This window comes from Oncorhynchus masou, chromosome 29 (assembly GCF_036934945.1).
Source record: "Oncorhynchus masou masou isolate Uvic2021 chromosome 29, UVic_Omas_1.1, whole genome shotgun sequence".
Lineage (NCBI taxonomy): Eukaryota > Metazoa > Chordata > Actinopteri > Salmoniformes > Salmonidae > Oncorhynchus > Oncorhynchus masou.
In genome coordinates this window covers 10,934,809-10,953,129 of record NC_088240.1, presented here as the reverse complement: position 1 = coordinate 10,953,129, position 18,321 = coordinate 10,934,809, and the positions used below count along the sequence as shown (strand labels likewise).

The following is an 18,321-nucleotide window of genomic DNA, read 5'->3' as shown; positions in this document are numbered from 1 at the left end:
CGGTCAGTCAGTCAGTCAGTTAGACACGTTAGGCAATGGGACGGTCAGTAAGTCAGTCAGTCAGTCAGTTAGACACGTTAGGCAATGGGACGGTCAGTCAGTCAGTTAGACACGTTAGGCAATGGGACGGTCAGTCAGTTGGACACGTTAGGCAATGGGACGGTCAGTCAGTTAGACACGTTAGGCAATGGGACGGTCAGTCAGTTGGACACGTTAGGCAATGGGACGGTCAGTCAGTCAGTCAGTCAGACAGACACATTAGGCAATGGGACAGTCAGTCAGTTAGACACGTTAGGCAATGGGACGGTCAGTCAGTTAGACACGTTAGGCAATGGGACGGTCAGTCAGTTAGACACGTTAGGCAATGGGACAGTCAGTCAGTTAGTCAGTCAGTCAGTCAGTCAGTCAGTTAGACAGACACATTAGGCAATGGGACGGTCAGTCAGTCGGTCAGTCAGTCAGTCAGTCAGTCAGTCAGTCAGTTAGACACGTTAGGCAATGGGACGGTCAGTCAGTCAGTCAGTCAGTCAGACAGACACATTAGGCAATGGGACAGTCAGTCAGTTAGACACGTTAGGCAATGGGACGGTCAGTCAGTTAGTCAGTCAGTCAGTCAGTCAGTCAGTTAGACACATTAGGCAATGGGACAGTCAGTCAGTTAGACACGTTAGGCAATGGGACGGTCAGTCAGTCAGTCAGTCAGTCAGTTAGACACGTTAGGCAATGGGACGGTCAGTCAGTCAGTTAGACACGTTAGGCAATGGGACGGTCAGTCAGTCAGTCAGTCAGTTAGACACGTTAGGCAATGGGACGGTCAGTCAGTCAGACACGTTAGGCAATGGGACGGTCAGTCAGTTAGACACGTTAGGCAATGGGACGGTCAGTCAGTTCGACACGTTAGGCAATTGGACGGTCAGTCAGTTAGACACGTTAGGCAATGGGACGGTCAGTCAGTCAGTCAGTTAGACACGTTAGGCAATGGGACGGTCAGTCAGTTAGACACATTAGGCAATGGGAGGGTCAGTCACATGAAGTAAAGGGAGAGTCAGCTCCAGTATTTGCTTCTCAGAGCCTGGCATTTTTATTAGGGTCTACAGTTTACCTCCGCCCCCTTGGTCTATCCGTCTGACCTGGGGTACGTAGAGGAGTCTACAGTCCATTACTGTCTGACCTGGGGTACGTAGAGGAGTCTACAGTCCATTACTGTCTGACCTGGGGTACGTAGAGGAGTCTCTAGTTCATTACTGTCTGACCTGGGGTACGTAGATGAGTCTACAGTCCATTACTCTCTGACCTGGGTACGTAGAGGAGTCTACAGTCCATTACTGTCTGACCTGGGGTACGTAGAGGAGTCTACAGTCCATTACTGTCTGACCTGGGGTACGTAGAGGAGTCTACAGTCCATACTGTCTGACCTGGGGTACGTAGAGGAGTCTACAGTCCATTACTGTCTGACCTGGGGTACGTAGAGGAGTCTACAGTCCATTACTGTCTGACCTGGGGTACGTAGAGGAGTCTACAGTCCATTACTGTCTGACCTGGGGTACGTAGAGGAGTCTACAGTCCATTACTGTCTGACCTGGGGTACCTAGAGGAGTCTACAGTCCATTACTGTCTGACCTGGGGTACGTAGAGGAGTCTACAGTCCATTACTGTCTGACCTGGGGTACGTAGAGGAGTCTACAGTCCATTACTGTCTGACCTGAGGTACGTAGAGGAGCCTACAGTCCATTACTGTCTGACCTGAGGTACGTAGAGGTTGTCTACAGTCCATTACTGTCTGACCTGGGGTACGTAGAGGAGTCTAAAGTCCATTACTGTCTGACCTGGGGTACGTAGAGGAGTCTACAGTCCATTACTGTCTGACCTGGGGTACGTAGAGGAGTCTACAGTCCATTACTGTCTGACCTGGGGTACGTAGAGGAGTCTACAGTCCATTACTGTCTGACCTGGGGTACCTAGAGGAGTCTACAGTCCATTACTGTCTGACCTGGGGTACGTAGAGGAGTCTACAGTCCATTACTGTCTGACCTGGGGTACGTAGAGGAGTCTACAGTCCATTACTGTCTGACCTGAGGTACATAGAGGACCCTACAGTCCATTACTGTCTGACCTGAGGTACGTAGAGGTTGTCTACAGTCCATTACTGTCTGACCTGGGGTACGTAGAGGAGTCTACAGTCCATTACTGTCTGACCTGGGGTACGTAGAGGAGTCTACAGTCCATTACTGTCTGACCTGGGGTACGTAGAGGAGTCTACAGTCCATTACTGTCTGACCTGGGAGTCTACAGTCCATTACTGTCTGACCTGGGGTACCTAGAGGAGTCTACAGTCCATTACTGTCTGACCTGGGGTACGTAGAGGAGTCTACAGTCCATTACTGTCTGACCTGGGGTACGTAGAGGAGTCTACAGTCCATTACTGTCTGACCCTAGAGGAGTCTACAGTCCATTACTGTCTGACCTGGGGTACGTAGGAGTCTACAGTCCATTACTGTCTGACCTGGGGTACGTAGAGGAGTCTACAGTCCATTACTGTCTGACCTGGGGTACGTAGAGGAGTCTACAGTCCATTACTGTCTGACCTGGGGTATGTAGAGGAGTCTACAGTCCATTACTGTCTGACCTGGGGTACGTAGAGGAGTCTACAGTCCATTACTGTCTGACCTGGGGTACGTAGAGGAGTCTACAGTCCATTACTGTCTGACCTGGGGTACGTAGAGGAGTCTACAGTCCATTACTGTCTGACCTGGGGTACCTAGAGGAGTCTACAGTCCATTACTGTCTGACCTGGGGTACGTAGAGGAGTCTACAGTCCATTACTGTCTGACCTGGGGTACGTAGAGGAGTCTACAGTCCATTACTGTCTGACCTGAGGTACGTAGAGGAGTCTACAGTCCATTACTGTCTGACCTGGGTACGTAGAGGTTGTCTACAGTCCATTACTGTCTGACCTGGGGTACGTAGAGGAGTCTACAGTCCATTACTGTCTGACCTGGGGTACGTAGAGGAGTCTACAGTCCATTACTGTCTGACCTGGGGTACGTAGAGGAGTCTACAGTCCATTACTGTCTGACCTGGGGTACGTAGAGGAGTCTACAGTCCATTACTGTCTGACCTGGGGTACCTAGAGGAGTCTACAGTCCATTACTGTCTGACCTGGGGTACGTAGAGGAGTCTACAGTCCATTACTGTCTGACCTGGGGTCCATTACTGTCTGAGACGGAGTCTACAGTCCATTACTGTCTGACCTGAGGTACATAGAGGACCCTACAGTCCATTACTGTCTGACCTGAGGTACGTAGAGGTTGTCTACAGTCCATTACTGTCTGACCTGGGGTACGTAGAGGAGTCTACAGTCCATTACTGTCTGACCTGGGGTACGTAGAGGAGTCTACAGTCCATTACTGTCTGACCTGGGGTACGTAGAGGAGTCTACAGTCCATTACTGTCTGACCTGGGGTACGTAGAGGAGTCTACAGTCCATTACTGTCTGACCTGGGGTACCTAGAGGAGTCTACAGTCCATTACTGTCTGACCTGGGGTACGTAGAGGAGTCTACAGTCCATTACTGTCTGACCTGGGGTACGTAGAGGAGTCTACAGTCCATTACTGTCTGACCTGGGGTACGTAGAGGAGTCTACAGTCCATTACTGTCTGACCTGGGGTACGTAGAGGAGTCTACAGTCCATTACTGTCTGACCTGAGGTACGTAGAGGAGCCTACAGTCCATTACTGTCTGACCTGAGGTACGTAGAGGAGTCTACAGTCCATTACTGTCTGACCTGGGGTATGTAGAGGAGTCTACAGTCCATTACTGTCTGACCTGGGGTACGTAGAGGAGTCTACAGTCCATTACTGTCTGACCTGAGGTACGTAGAGGAGCCTACAGTCCATTACTGTCTGACCTGAGGTACGTAGAGGAGCCTACAGTCCATTACTGTCTGACCTGAGGTACGTAGAGGAGTCTACAGTCCATTACTGTCTGACCTGAGGTACGTAGAGGAGCCTACAGTCCATTACTGTCTGACCTGAGGTACGTAGAGGAGTCTACAGTCCATTACTGTCTGACCTGAGGTACGTAGAGGAGTCTACAGTCCATTACTGTCTGACCTGAGGTACGTAGATTACTGTCTGGAGTCTACAGTCCATTACTGTCTGACCTGGGGTACGTAGAGGAGTCTACAGTCCATTACTGTCTGACCTGGGGTATGTAGAGGAGTCTACAGTCCATTACTGTCTGACCTGGGGTACGTAGAGGAGTCTACAGTCCATTACTGTCTGACCTGGGGTACGTAGAGGAGTCTACAGTCCATTACTGTCTGACCTGGGGTACGTAGAGGAGTCTACAGTCCATTACTGTCTGACCTGGGGTACCTAGAGGAGTCTACAGTCCATTACTGTCTGACCTGGGGTACGTAGAGGAGTCTACAGTCCATTACTGTCTGACCTGGGGTACCTAGAGGAGTCTACAGTCCATTACTGTCTGACCTGGGGTACGTAGAGGAGTCTACAGTCCATTACTGTCTGACCTGGGGTACGTAGAGGAGTCTACAGTCCATTACTGTCTGACCTGGGGTACGTAGAGGAGTCTACAGTACATTACTGTCTGACCTGGGGTACGTAGAGGAGTCTACAGTCCATTACTGTCTGACCTGGGGTACCTAGAGGAGTCTACAGTCCATTACTGTCTGACCTGGGGTACGTAGAGGAGTCTACAGTCCATTACTGTCTGACCTGGGGTACCTAGAGGAGTCTACAGTCCATTACTGTCTGACCTGGGGTACGTAGAGGAGTCTACAGTCCATTACTGTCTGACCTGGGGTACGTAGAGGAGTCTACAGTCCATTACTGTCTGACCTGGGGTACGTAGAGGAGTCTACAGTCCATTACTGTCTGACCTGGGGTACGTAGAGGAGTCTACAGTCCATTACTGTCTGACCTGGGGTACGTAGAGGAGTCTACAGTCCATTACTGTCTGACCTGGGGTACCTAGAGGAGTCTACAGTCCATTACTGTCTGACCTGGGGTACGTAGAGGAGTCTACAGTCCATTACTGTCTGACCTGGGGTACGTAGAGGAGTCTACAGTCCATTACTGTCTGACCTGAGGTACGTAGAGGAGTCTACAGTCCATTACTGTCTGACCTGGGTACGTAGAGGAGTCTACAGTCCATTACTGTCTGACCTGGGGTACGTAGAGGAGTCTACAGTCCATTACTGTCTGACCTGGGGTACGTAGAGGAGTCTACAGTCCATTACTGTCTGACCTGGGGTACGTAGAGGAGTCTCTAGTCCATTACTGTCTGACCTGGGGTACGTAGAGGAGTCTACAGTCCATTACTGTCTGACCTGGGGTACGTAGAGGAGTCTACAGTCCATTACTGTCTGACCTGGGGTACGTAGAGGAGTCTCTAGTTCATTACTGTCTGACCTGGGGTACGTAGAGGAGTCTACAGTCCATTACTGTCTGACCTGGGGTACCTAGAGGAGTCTACAGTTCATTACTGTCTGACCTGGGGTACGTAGAGGAGTCTACAGTCCATTACTGTCTGACCTGAGGTACGTAGAGGAGTCTACAGTCCATTACTGTCTGACCTGGGGTACGTAGAGGAGTCTACAGTCCATTACTGTCTGACCTGAGGTACGTAGAGGAGTCTACAGTCCATTACTGTCTGACCTGAGGTACGTAGAGGTTGTCTACAGTCCATTACTGTCTGACCTGGGGTACGTAGAGGAGTCTACAGTCCATTACTGTCTGACCTGGGGTACGTAGAGGAGTCTACAGTCCATTACTAATCAAACATCGTCTGTCTGTCTCCCCTTTAGGCATGTGACATAGAGCCCAATAAAAGAGACAGAGACCCTTTTTGGAGAGTTGCCATCGAGAGGAGAGGACTCCCTGTCCAGACACCCAGGCGTCCCCCCAACAAATACACACACACACCACACACACACACACACACACACACACACACACACACACACACACACACACACACACACACACACACACACACACACACACACACACACACACACACACACACACACACACACACACACACACACACACACACACCACACACACACACAGACCACACCCACACACACCACACCCCCACACACACACACACACACACACGTACACGCACAAGCACACACACACACACAAATTCCAGGAGTGCTGTGAACAGGGACAGTCAAAGTGGCTGTCAGAAGTACTGAACAACTTCATCTCAAGGCTGCATCCCAATATTATAAGACAGTGTCATCTCCTCATCTCCTTTCCTCTTCTTCATCTCTTTTCCTTCATGAGTTGATCTGATTGTACTGGATAGGTTAAATAGGTCTGTTTACACAGTTAGAATGGGCAAATGTGAAATAGCACCTCATGTCCTATTGCACTATATAACATTGGGTATTATTTCTGACACAGCCCTAGTTTATAAACTTTTACAAGTCATGGAGGAGACTAGGGGAGGATATTAGGAAGGAGGTTAAGGAAATGAAGCTTCATTAAAGTATTGGGACACTGTCAGACAGACAAACACCATCTCACATACTATGCATCCTTTATACAGAACTTGAGCTGGAAGAGTATTTAAGAAATGGCTTTTTATAATAGAAGTATATTTGTAATTTTATAGAGCTGGTCATTGTACATTTATCAATAATACTTGTTTGTGATATATATTTTTGTATCTATATGTAAATAATAATTGTTTCAGATTCTATTGCATTGGCATTAAAAAGCTTATATGATGGGTTTTAGGTTTGTCACTCATTGACTGGAGTTAAAATGTGTTGCTTTTAAAGAATGTGAAACAAAACGTGGATTACAACAAGATGTATATAATACAGCTAATGTCTATTGTCTATAAGAGATCATATTACAGTTAAATATTATTATTTTAAAACATCTCTTCTCTTTTTTTCATGCGTACATTATTGGTCTCCCGTATAACATCTAAACTAGCTAAGTTAATAATTTATCATTTGGATCAGTGTTGTAGTACTCCAGACTCGTCACGTTGAGTGTCTCGTTCTTGAGTGTCCCTTTTCAGTTCAGTTGTATTATACTACAGTATATAAAAATACAAACAGCTGTAACAACCTCAACAATGACAGGGAGAATTGCTCAGAATTGTATTTTTTGTTTTTATTTTAACAGGAAGGATATTACAATTCATTCAATCACATAGCCTGGTCTCATAGACTAGACGTAATATAGTAAATGTATCTCCGGGACACTCAAATTAGAATGATATGCTACGTTTGGTATGGTTACAGAAGACAGATTGCAACTTAAATCAAATCAAATTTTATTTTTCACATACACATGGTTAGCAGATGTTAATGTGAGTGTAGCGAAATGCTTGTGCTTCTAGTTCCGACAATGCAGTAATAACCAATAAGTAATCTAACTAACAATTCCTAAACTACTGTCTTATACACAGTGTAAGGGGATAAAGAATATGTACATAAGGATATATGAATGAGTGATGGTACAGAGCAGCATAGGCAAGATACAGTAGATGGTATCGAGTACAGTATATACATATGAGATGAGTATGTAAACAAAGTGGCATAGTTAAAGTGGCTAGTGATACATGTATTACATAAGGAGGCAGTCGATGATATAGAGTACAGTATATATACGTATGCATATGAGATGAATAATGTAGGGTAAGTAACATTATATAAGGTAGCATTGTTTAAAGTGGCTAGTGATATATTTACATCATTTCCCATCAATTCCCATTATTAAAGTGGCTGGAGTTGAGTCAGTGTCAGTGTGTTGGCAGCAGCCACTCAATGTTAGTGGTGGCTGTTTAACAGTCTGATGGCCTTGAGATAGAAGCTGTTTTTCAGTCTCTCGGTCCCAGCTTTGATGCACCTGTACTGACCTCACCTTCTGGATGATAGCGGGGTGAACAGGTAGTGGCTTGGGTGGTTGATGTCCTTGATGATCTTAATATATATAATAAATAATAATATATCCCATTTAGCAGACGCTTTTGTCCAAAGCGACTTACAAGTCGGCTGGGGCCACTACTTTTACATATGGGTGGCCCCAGCGGGAATCGAACCCACGACGCTTGGCGTTGCAAGCGCCATGCTCTACCGACTGAGCCACACAGGACCCTTATTATGGCCTTCCTGTAACATCGGGTGGTGTAGGTGTCCTGGAGGGCAGGTAGTTTGCCCCCGGTGATGCGTTGTGCAGACCTCACTACCCTCTGGAGAGCCTTACGGTTGAGGGCGGAGCAGTTGCCGTACCAGGCGGTGATACAGCCCGCCAGGATGCTCTCGATTGTGCATCTGTAGAAGTTTGTGAGTGCTTTTGGTGACAAGCCAAATTTTTTCAGCCTCCTGAGGTTGGAGAGGCGCTGTTGCGCCTTCTTCACGATGCTGTCTGTGTGAGTGGACCAATTCAGTTTGTCTGTGATGTGTATGCCGAGGAACTTAAAACTTGCTACTCTCTCCACTACTGTTCCATCGATGTGGATAGGGGGGTGTTCCCTCTGCTGTTTCCTAAAGTCCACAATCATCTCCTTAGTTTTGTTGACGTTGAGTGTGAGGTTATTTTCCTGACACCACACTCCGAGGGCCCTCACCTCCTCCCTGTAGGCCGTCTCGTCGTTGTTGGTAATCAAGCCTACCACTGTTGTGTCGTCCGCAAACTTGATGATTGAGTTGGAGGCGTGCGTGGCCACGCAGTCGTGGGTGAACAGGGAGTACAAGAGAGGGCTCAGAACATACCCTTGTGGGGCCCCAGTGTTGAGGATCAGCGGGGAGGAGATGTTGTTACCTACCCTCACCACCTGGGGGCGGCCCGTCAGGAAGTCCAGTACCCAGTTGCACAGGGCGGGGTCGAGACCCAGGGTCTCGAGCTTGATGACGAGCTTGGAGGGTACTATGGTGTTGAATGCTGAGCTGTAGTCGATGAACATAGCATTCTCACATCCTCTTGTCCAGATGGGTTAGGGCAGTGTGCAGTGTGGTTGAGATTGCATCGTCTGTGGACCTATTTGAGGGGTAAGCAAATTGGAGTGGGTCTAGGGTGTCAGGTAGGGTGGAGGTGATATGGTCCTTGACTAGTCTCTCAAAGCACTTCATGATGACGGAAGTGAGTGCTACGGGGCGGTAGTCGTTTAGCTCAGTTACCTTAGCTTTCTTGGGAACAGGAATAATGGTGGCCCTCTTGAAGCATGTGGGAACAGCAGACTGGTATAGGGATTGATTGAATATGTCCGTAAACACACCAGCCAGCTGGTCTGCGCATGCTCTGAGGGCACGGCTGGGGATGCCGTCTGGGCCTGCAGCCTTGCGAGGGTTAACACGTTTAAATGTTTTACTCACCTCGGCTGCAGTGAAGGAGAGACCGCATGTTTCCGTTGCAGGCCGTGTCAGTGGCACTGCATTGTCCTCAAAGCGGGCAAAAAGGTTATTTAGTCTGCCTGGGAGCAAGACATCCTGGTCCGTGACTGGGCTGGATTTCTTCCTGTAGTCCGTGATTGACTGTAGACCCTGCCACATGCCTCTTGTGTCTGAGCCGTTGAATTGGGATTCTACTTTGTCTCTGTACTGACGCTTAGCTTGTTTGATAGCCTTACGGAGGGAATAGCTGCATTGTTTGTATTCAGTCATGTTACCAGACACCTTGCCCTGATTGAAAGCAGTGGTTCGCGCTTTCAGTTTCACGCGAATGCTGCCATCAATCCAAGGTTTCTGGTTAGGGAATGTTTTAATCGTTGCTATGGGAACGACATCTTCAACGCACGTTCTAATGAACTCGCACACCGAATCAGCGTATTCGTCAATGTTGTTATCTGACGCAATACGAAACATGTCCCAGTCCACGTGATGGAAGCAGTCTTGGAGTGGGGAGTCAGCTTGGTCGGACCAGCGTTGGACAGACCTCAGCGTGGGAGCTTCTTTTTTAGCTTTTGTCTGTAGGCAGGTATCAGCAAAATGGAGTCGTGGTCAGCTTTTCCGAAAGGGGGGCGGGGCAGGGCCTTATATGCGTCGCGGAAGTTAGAGTACCAGTGATCCAAGGTTTTTCCGCCCCTGGTTGCGCAATCGATATGCTGATAAAATTTAGGGAGTCTTGTTTTCAGATTAGCCTTGTTAAAATCCCCAACAACAATGAATGCAGCCTCCGGATAAATGGTTTCCAGTTTGCAAAGAGTTAAATAAAGTTCGTTCAGAGCCATCGATGTGTCTGCTTGGGGGGGGGATATATACGGCTGTGATTATAATCGAAGAGAATTCTCTTGGTAGATAATGCGGTCTACAGTTGATTGTGAGGAATTCTAAATCAGGTGAACAGAAGGATTTGAGTTCCTGTATGTTTCTTTCATCGCACCATGCCTCGTTAGCCATAAGGCATACACCCCCACCCCTCTTCTTACCAGAAAGGTGTTTGTTTCTGTCGGCGCGATGCGTGGAGAAACCCGTTGGCTGCACCGCTTCGGATAGCATCTCTCCAGTGAGCCATGTTTCCGTGAAGCACAGAACGTTACAGTCTCTGATGTCCCTCTGGAATGCTACCCTTGCTCGGATTTCATCAACCTTGTTGTCAAGAGACTGGACATTGGCAAGAAGAATGCTAGGAAGTGGGGCACGATGTGCCGGTCTCCGTAGTCTGACCAGAAGACCGCCACGTTTCCCTCTTTTTCGGAGTCGTTTTTGGGTCGCTGCATGCGATCCATTCCGTTGTCCTGTTTGTAAGGCAGAACACAGGATCCGCGTCGGGAAAAACATATTCTTGGTCGTACTGATGGTGAGTTGACGCTGATCTTATATACAGTAGTTCTTCTCGACTGTATGTAATGAAACCTAAGATGACCTGGGGTACTAATGTAAGAAATAACACGTAAAAAAACAAAAAACTGCATAGTTTCCTAGGAACGCGAAGCGAGGCGGCCATCTCTGTCGGCGCCGGCTAAAGTATTACGACTTACGACAAAAGTATGCTGGCTGGGTGGATGTATTATGCGAAAGTCTAGCAAAAATATTGCTAGGTCAAATCTCATGATGGACAACTTTAGCATTTTAGCAACTTTTCATTTACTTACAGTAGCATGTTAGCTAATCCTTCCCCTGCCCATAACCTTAACCCTTTAAGCGAACCCTGCCCCTCTTCCCTAACCGTAACCCTTCAGCCTAACTCCTAACCACTAGCCTAGCTAACGTTAGCCTTAGCCACCAACTAAAATTAGCCACAACTAATTGCAAATTCATAACCTATTGTACATTTTGCAAATTAGTAACATATTGTATGTTTAAAGTTTAACCAACAATGTTCCACACAAGTTATTTTCAAAAAGATAGCAAACAACAGCAAGCAAGCTGCAATACAAAAATACTATTCTAATCACCATATGGTGATCATTTTCAACTTATCTACATGTTCAAAGTTAATCTTGAAAAGAGTGAAGCTAACACATTAGCCACAACATCCTCTTCGATAACACACTGCAAACTAGTCTACAACAAAACCTAGCTAACTAGACCATTAGAAAAATCCTGCTCACTATTGCGCAGTGATCTTTTGGCCTTCGAAGAGACAGAGGTTTCCATACGTTTTTGTAAAAATGTGTCCACCTGTTACAATACAAAAACATGACTGGTTGATTCCACCTTCAATCCAACATTATGCCTTTATCGAGCTTCTGAAGGCCGAGCCAATGGCTGATTTAGCTGCCAAGATTCTCCCCAGAGACCAATAATGGAAAATCCTGATTGGATAAAAAAAAGGGATCTTCAGTTTTGACCCTTTCCTTTCGAACAAAAACTGAGGAGATGAAATCAGAACATCAATGAAAATAATAACAATAATATATAATATAATAATATTGCCCTCTAGACCCTACCCTCTATCCCCTAGCCTCTATCCCCTGCCCTCTTAGCCCTACCCTCTAGCCCCTACCCTCTATCCCTCTAGCCCCTGACCTCTAGCCCTCTACCCCCTGCCCTCTACCCCCTGCCCTCTAGCCACTGCCCTCTATCCCGTGCCCTCTACTCCCTACCCTTAAGCCACTGCCCTCTAACCCCTGCCCTCTACCCCCTGCCCTCTACCCCCTGCCCTCTAGCCACTGCCCTCTAGCCACTGCCCTCTACCCCCTGCCCTCTACCCCATGCCCTCTAGCCCCTGCCCTCTACCCCCTGCCCTCTACCCCGCCCTCTACCCCCTGCCATCTGCCCCCTGCCCTCTAGCCCTCTACCCCCTGTTCTCTACCCCCTGCCCTCTAGCCACTGCCCACTCGCCCTCTACCCCCTGCCCTCTACCCCGTGCCCTCTAGCCCTCTACCCACTGCCCTCTACCCCCTGCCCTCTAGCCACTGCCCTCTACCCTGTGCCCTCTACCCTGTGCCCTCTAGCCCTCTACACCCTGCCCTCTACCCCCTGCCCTCTGCCCCCTGCCCTCTAGCCCTCTACCCACTGCCCTCTACCCCCTGCCCTCTAGCCACTGCCCTCTACCCCTGCCCTCTAGCCCTCTACACCCTGCCCTCTACCCCCTGCCCTCTGCCCCCTGCCCACTCACCCTCTACCCCCTGCCCTCTACCCCCTGCCCTCTAGCCCTCTACCCCCTGCCCTCTACCCCCTGCCCTCTACCCCCTGCCCTCTAGCCCTCTACCCTTTACACCCTCCCCTCTACCCCCTTCCCTCTAGCCCCTACCCTTTACCCCTGCCCTCGAGCCCCATACCCTCTAGCCCTTTACCCCCTGCCCTCTACCCCCTGCCCTATACCCCCTGCCCTCTTGCCCCTACCCTCTAGCCCCTACCCTCTACCCCCTGCCCTCTACCCCCTGCCCTCTAGCCGCTACCCTTTACCCCCTGCCCTTTACCCCCTGCCCTCTACCCCCTACCCTCTACCCCCTGCCCTCTATTCCCTACCCTTTACCCCCTGCACTCTACCCCCTGCCCTCTACGCTCTGCCCTTAACCCCCTACCCTTTACCCCCTGCCCTCTACCCCTGCAATCTACCCCCTGCCCTCTAGCCCTCTACCCCCTGCCCTCTTGCCCTTACCCTCTAGCCCTCTACCCTTTACACCCTCCCCTCTACCCCCTGCCCTCTACCCCGTGCCCTCTACCCCTGCCCTCTACCCCCTGCCCTCTGCCCCCTGCCCTCTAGCCCTCTACCCCCTGCCCTCTACCCCCTGCCCTCTAGCCACCACCCTCTACCCCCTGCCCTCTAGCCCTCTATCCCTTGCCCTCTACCCTCTCGCCCTCCACCCCTGCCCTCCAGCCCTCTACCCCCTGCTCTCTACCCCGTGCCCTCTAGCCCTCTACCCCCTGCCCTCTACCCCCTGCCCTCTAGCCACTGCCCTCTAGCCACTGCCCTCTAGCCACTGCCCTCTAGCCCTCTACCCCCTGCCCTCTACCCCATGCCCTCTAGCCCTTACCCTCCAGCCCTCTACCCTTTACACCCTCCCCTCTACCCCTTGCCCTCTAGCCCCTACCCTTTACTCCTTGCCCTCTAGCCCCTACCCTCTAGCCCTTTACCCCCTGCCCTCTACCCCCTACCCTTTACCCCCTGCCATCTACCCCCTACCCTCTAACCCCTACCCTCTACCCCCTGCCCTCTAGCCCCTGCCCTCTACCCTCTACCCTGTTGGCCAACTGGGAAGTGTCTTCTCTGATTTTTTCAACCTCTCCCTGTCTTAGTTTGTAATACCAACATATTTCAAGCAGACACCATAGTCCCTGTGCCCATGAACACTAAGGTAACCTACCTAAATGACTATCGACCCGTAGCACTCACGTCTCTATCCATGAAATGCTTTGTAAGGCTGGTCATGGCTCATATCAACAACATTACCCCAGAAAACCTAGACCCACTCCAAGTTGCATACCGCCCAAACAGATCCACAGATGGTGCAATCTCTATTGCACTCCACACTGCCCTTTCCCACCTGGATAAAAGGAACATCTATGTGAGAATACTATTCATTAACTACAGTGCAGCGTTCAACACCATAGTACCCTCAAAGCTCATCACTAAACTAAGGACCTTGGGACTGAACACCTCCCTCTGCATCTGGAACCTGGACTTCCTGACGGGACGCCCCCAGATGGTAAGTGTAGGTACCAACACATATGCCATGCTGATCCTCAACACAGAGGCCCCTCGCGGTGTGTGCTCAGACCCCTCCTGTACTCCCTGTTCACTGATGACTGCACATCCAGGCACGACTCCAACACCATCATTACGTTTGTCAACGAGACATCAGTGCTTGCCCTGATCACCGACATCAACGAGACAGCCTATAGGGAGGAGGTTAGAGACCTGACCGTGTGGTGCCAGGACAACAACCTCTCCCTCAATGTGATCAAGACAATGGAGATGATTGTGGTCTACAGGAAAAGGAGGACCGAGCCACGCCCCCATTCTCATCGATGGGGCTGTATTGGAGCAGGTCGAGAGCTTCAAGTTCCTTGTCATCCACATCACCCACAAACTAACATGGTCCAAGCACACCAAGACAGTAGTGAAGAGGGCACGACAAAAGCTGGTCCCCCTCAGGAGACTGAAAAGATTTGGCATGGTTCCTCAGATCCTCAAAAGGTTCTACAGCTGCAACATCGAGAGCATCTTGATGGGTTGCATCACTGCCTGGTATGGCAGGTGCTCGGCCTCCGACCACAAGGCACTACAGAGGGTAGTGCGTACGGCCCAGTACATCACTGGGGCCAAACTTCCTGCCATCCAGGACCTCTATACCAGGCGGTGTCAGAGGAAGGTCCTAAATGTTGTCGAAAACACCATCCATCCTAGCTGGATAAACACACACACACGCACACGCACACACACACACACACGCATACGCACGCACACGCACACACACACACACACACACACACACACACACACACACACACACACACACACACACACACACACACACACACACACACACACACACACACACACACCGATGATAATCGTAAGCTTTGTACAGACGACAGATGTGCAGCAGTTCTCTATGGGCCAGGTTAGTCCGTTTTAAATACAGTACTCTTTGGGCCAGGATAGTCCGTTTTAAATACAGTTCTCTATGAGCCAGATTAGTCCATTTTAAATAGTGTTCTCTATGGGCCAGGTTAGTCAGTTTTAAATACAGTTCTCTTTGGGCCAGGTGTAACGACGTTCTTCGTTTGTCGAAAGAGAGTCGGACCGAAATGCAGCGTGTTTGTTACTCATGTTTATTAGTGAAAACAATAACGAAACTATACATGAAATAACGAATAAATACAAAACAACAAAACGGAACGTGAAACCTATTACAGCCTGACTGGTGAAACTAACACAGAGACAGGAACAATCACCCACGAAATACAAAGCGAAACCCAGGCTACCTAAATACGGTTCCCAATCAGAGACAACGAGAATCACCTGACTCTGATTGAGAACCGCCTCAGGCAGCCAAACCTATGTAACACACAATCAGCTACAATCCCAATAACTAAAAAACCCCACTAAGAATACAACAAACAATAAACCCATGTCACACCCTGGCCTGACTAACAAATTAACTAAAACACAAAATACTAAGACCAAGGCGTGACACCATGTTAGTCCGTTTTAAATACAGTTCTCTATGGGCCAGGTTAGTCCGTTTTAAATACAGTTCTCTATGGGCCAGGTTAGTCCGTTTTAAATACAGTACTCTTTGGGCCAGGTTAGTCCGTTTTAAATACAGTTCTCTTTGGGCCAGGTTAGTCAGTTTTAAATACAGTTCTCTTTGGGCCAGGTTAGTCCGTTTTAAATACAGTTCTCTATGGGCCAGGTTAGTCCGTTTTAAATACAGTTCTCTATGGGCCAGTTTAGTCCGTTTTAAATACAGTTCTCTTTGGGCCAGGTTAGTCCGTTTTCAATACAGTTCTCTATGGGCCAGGTTAGTCCATTTTAAATACAGTTCTCTATGGGCCAGGTTAGTCAGTTTTAAATACAGTTCTCTATGGGCCAGGTTAGTCCGTTTTAAATACAGTTCTCTTTGGGCCAGGTTAGTCCGTTTTAAATACAGTTCTCTATGGGCCAGGTTAGTCCGTTTTAAATACAGTTCTCTTTGGGCCAGGTTAGTCCGTTTTAAAACAGTTCTCTATGGGCCAGGTTAGTCCGTTTTAAATACAGTTCTCTATGGGCCAGGTTAGTCCGTTTTAAATACAGTTCTCTATGGGCCAGGTTAGTCCGTTTTAAATACAGTTCTCTTTGGGCCAGGTTAGTCCGTTTTAAAACAGTTCTCTATGGGCCAGGTTAGTCAGTTTTAAATACAGTTCTCTATGGGCCAGGTTAGTCAATTTTAAATACAGCTCTCTATGGGCCAGGTTAGTCAGTTTTAAATACAGTTCTCTATGTGCCAGGTTAGTCTATTTTAAATACAGTTCTCTATGGGCCAGGTTAGTCAATTTTAAATACAGTTCTCTATGGGCCAGGTTAGTCAATTTTAAATACAGTTCTCTATGGGCCAGGGTAGTCAATTTTAAATACAGTTCTCTATGGGCCAGGTTAGTCCGTTTTAAATACAGTTCTCTATGGGCCAGGTTATTCAATTTTAAATACAGTTCTCTATGGGCCAGGTTAGTCAATTTTAAATACAGTTCTCTATGGGCCAGGTTAGTCAATTTTAAATACAGTTCTCTATGGGCCAGGTTAGTCAATTTTAAATACAGTTCTCTATGGGCCAGGTTAGTCAATTTTAAATACAGTTCTCTATGGGCCAGGTTAGTCCGTTTTAAATACAGTTCTCTATGGGCCAGGGGGTCCGTTATAAATACAGTTCTCTATGGGCCAGGTTAGTCCGTTTTAAATACAGTTCTCTATGGGCCAGGTTAGTCAATTTTAAATACAGTTCTCTATGGGCCAGGTTAGTCCGTTTTAAATACAGTTCTCTATGGGCCAGGGGGTCCGTTATAAATACAGTTCTCTATGGGCCAGGTTAGTCCGTTTTAAATACAGTTCTCTATGGGCCAGGTTAGTCAGTTTTAAATAGTGTTCTCTATGGGCCAGGTTAGTCAGTTTTAAATAGTGTTCTCTATGGGCCAGGGAGTCCGTTTTAATACAGTACTTCTGTTAGTCCTATGTCCGTCTCTGAAGTTCGTAGACATTCATTATGATTTAGAACAACACTCATTGTTTTATACATTTGATGACCTATGACCTAACAAAATAACCCTGTGACTTTCATGACTCACTCTGCAATAAAGAAAATATGATGCAGACAACTGCAGCTTCTTTTGGCCTTTAAATGTACAAATATTCACCTCACATTTGTCTTAGTATGGATCTTAGTCAGCTTAGGAAGGGACGGAGAATACATGATGGGAACCCATTATACACCCACATCTCCAAAAGGATTTCACACAACCCCAAGACTCCCATGACATCACACACACACACACACACACACACACACACACACACACACACACACACACACACACACACACACACACACACACACACACACACACACACACACACACACACACACACACACACACACACACACACACACACACACAAAGACACAGACACACGCACACACACACACACAAACACACACAGTCCAGCATGGTCAAAATGTGTGTGTGTGTGTGTGTGGGCACTCACACAGCCTAGAATGTTTTGCTGTGTGTGTGCAGTATCTTCAGCTGAATGGAAGGTGCTAGACGGGATTCTGAACACTCAGTCATTGGGAGAGTATGAGAGAAACCCACGACGCCCTTCACAACACAGTAACACTGTGTTGTTGCATCTCATTGGGAGAGTATGAGAGAAACCCACGACGCCCTTCACAACACAGTAACACTGTGTTGTTGCATCTCATTGGGAGAGTATGAGAGAAACCCACGACGCCCGTCACAACACAGTAACACTGTGTTGTTGCATCTCATTGGGAGAGTATGAGAGAAACCCACGACGCCCGTCACAACACAGTAGCATGACCTTTCAACTATTTTGCCCTCTTGAGAGATGTCTCACATGGGCGAAGTGTTGGCCTGGGGTGATGATGTCACTGTGATGCAATGTAGAGGAAACTGATGATGTCACAGGGCTTGACCGAAACCATTGGTTCCACTGATCGTGCTGGACGTAGCTGTCTCGTCTGTCTTACCGCTACACTGACTCAACTCAACGCAGTCAACTTGGGAATAAGCTAACAAACATCTTCATGCCTTAGACCTGATAGGCAGCACACACACAATATATTGTCTATTACAATGTTTTTCCAAAACGTTATTCTATTCTCAGTGGTTAGTGTGGATGCTGGAACGGAGCTTGTGAGGCAGAGATAATATTAGAAGGTGA

The 18,321-nt window shown here is 48.2% G+C and overlaps 1 protein-coding gene across 1 annotated transcript in view; it reads left to right on the top strand.

Moving 5' to 3' along the window:
- The window catches only part of LOC135521106 (regulator of cell cycle RGCC-like), a 14,734-nt gene extending 8,642 nt beyond the window's left edge, over nucleotides 1-6,092 (top strand). Inside the window, exon 5 of the mRNA XM_064947046.1 lies at nucleotides 5,829-6,092. Within this exon, the coding sequence (XP_064803118.1) occupies nucleotides 5,829-5,836 (8 nt within the window). The 3' untranslated portion in view covers nucleotides 5,837-6,092. The remainder of the gene's footprint in view (nucleotides 1-5,828) is intronic.
- Nucleotides 6,093-18,321: the final 12,229 nt, after the last annotated feature.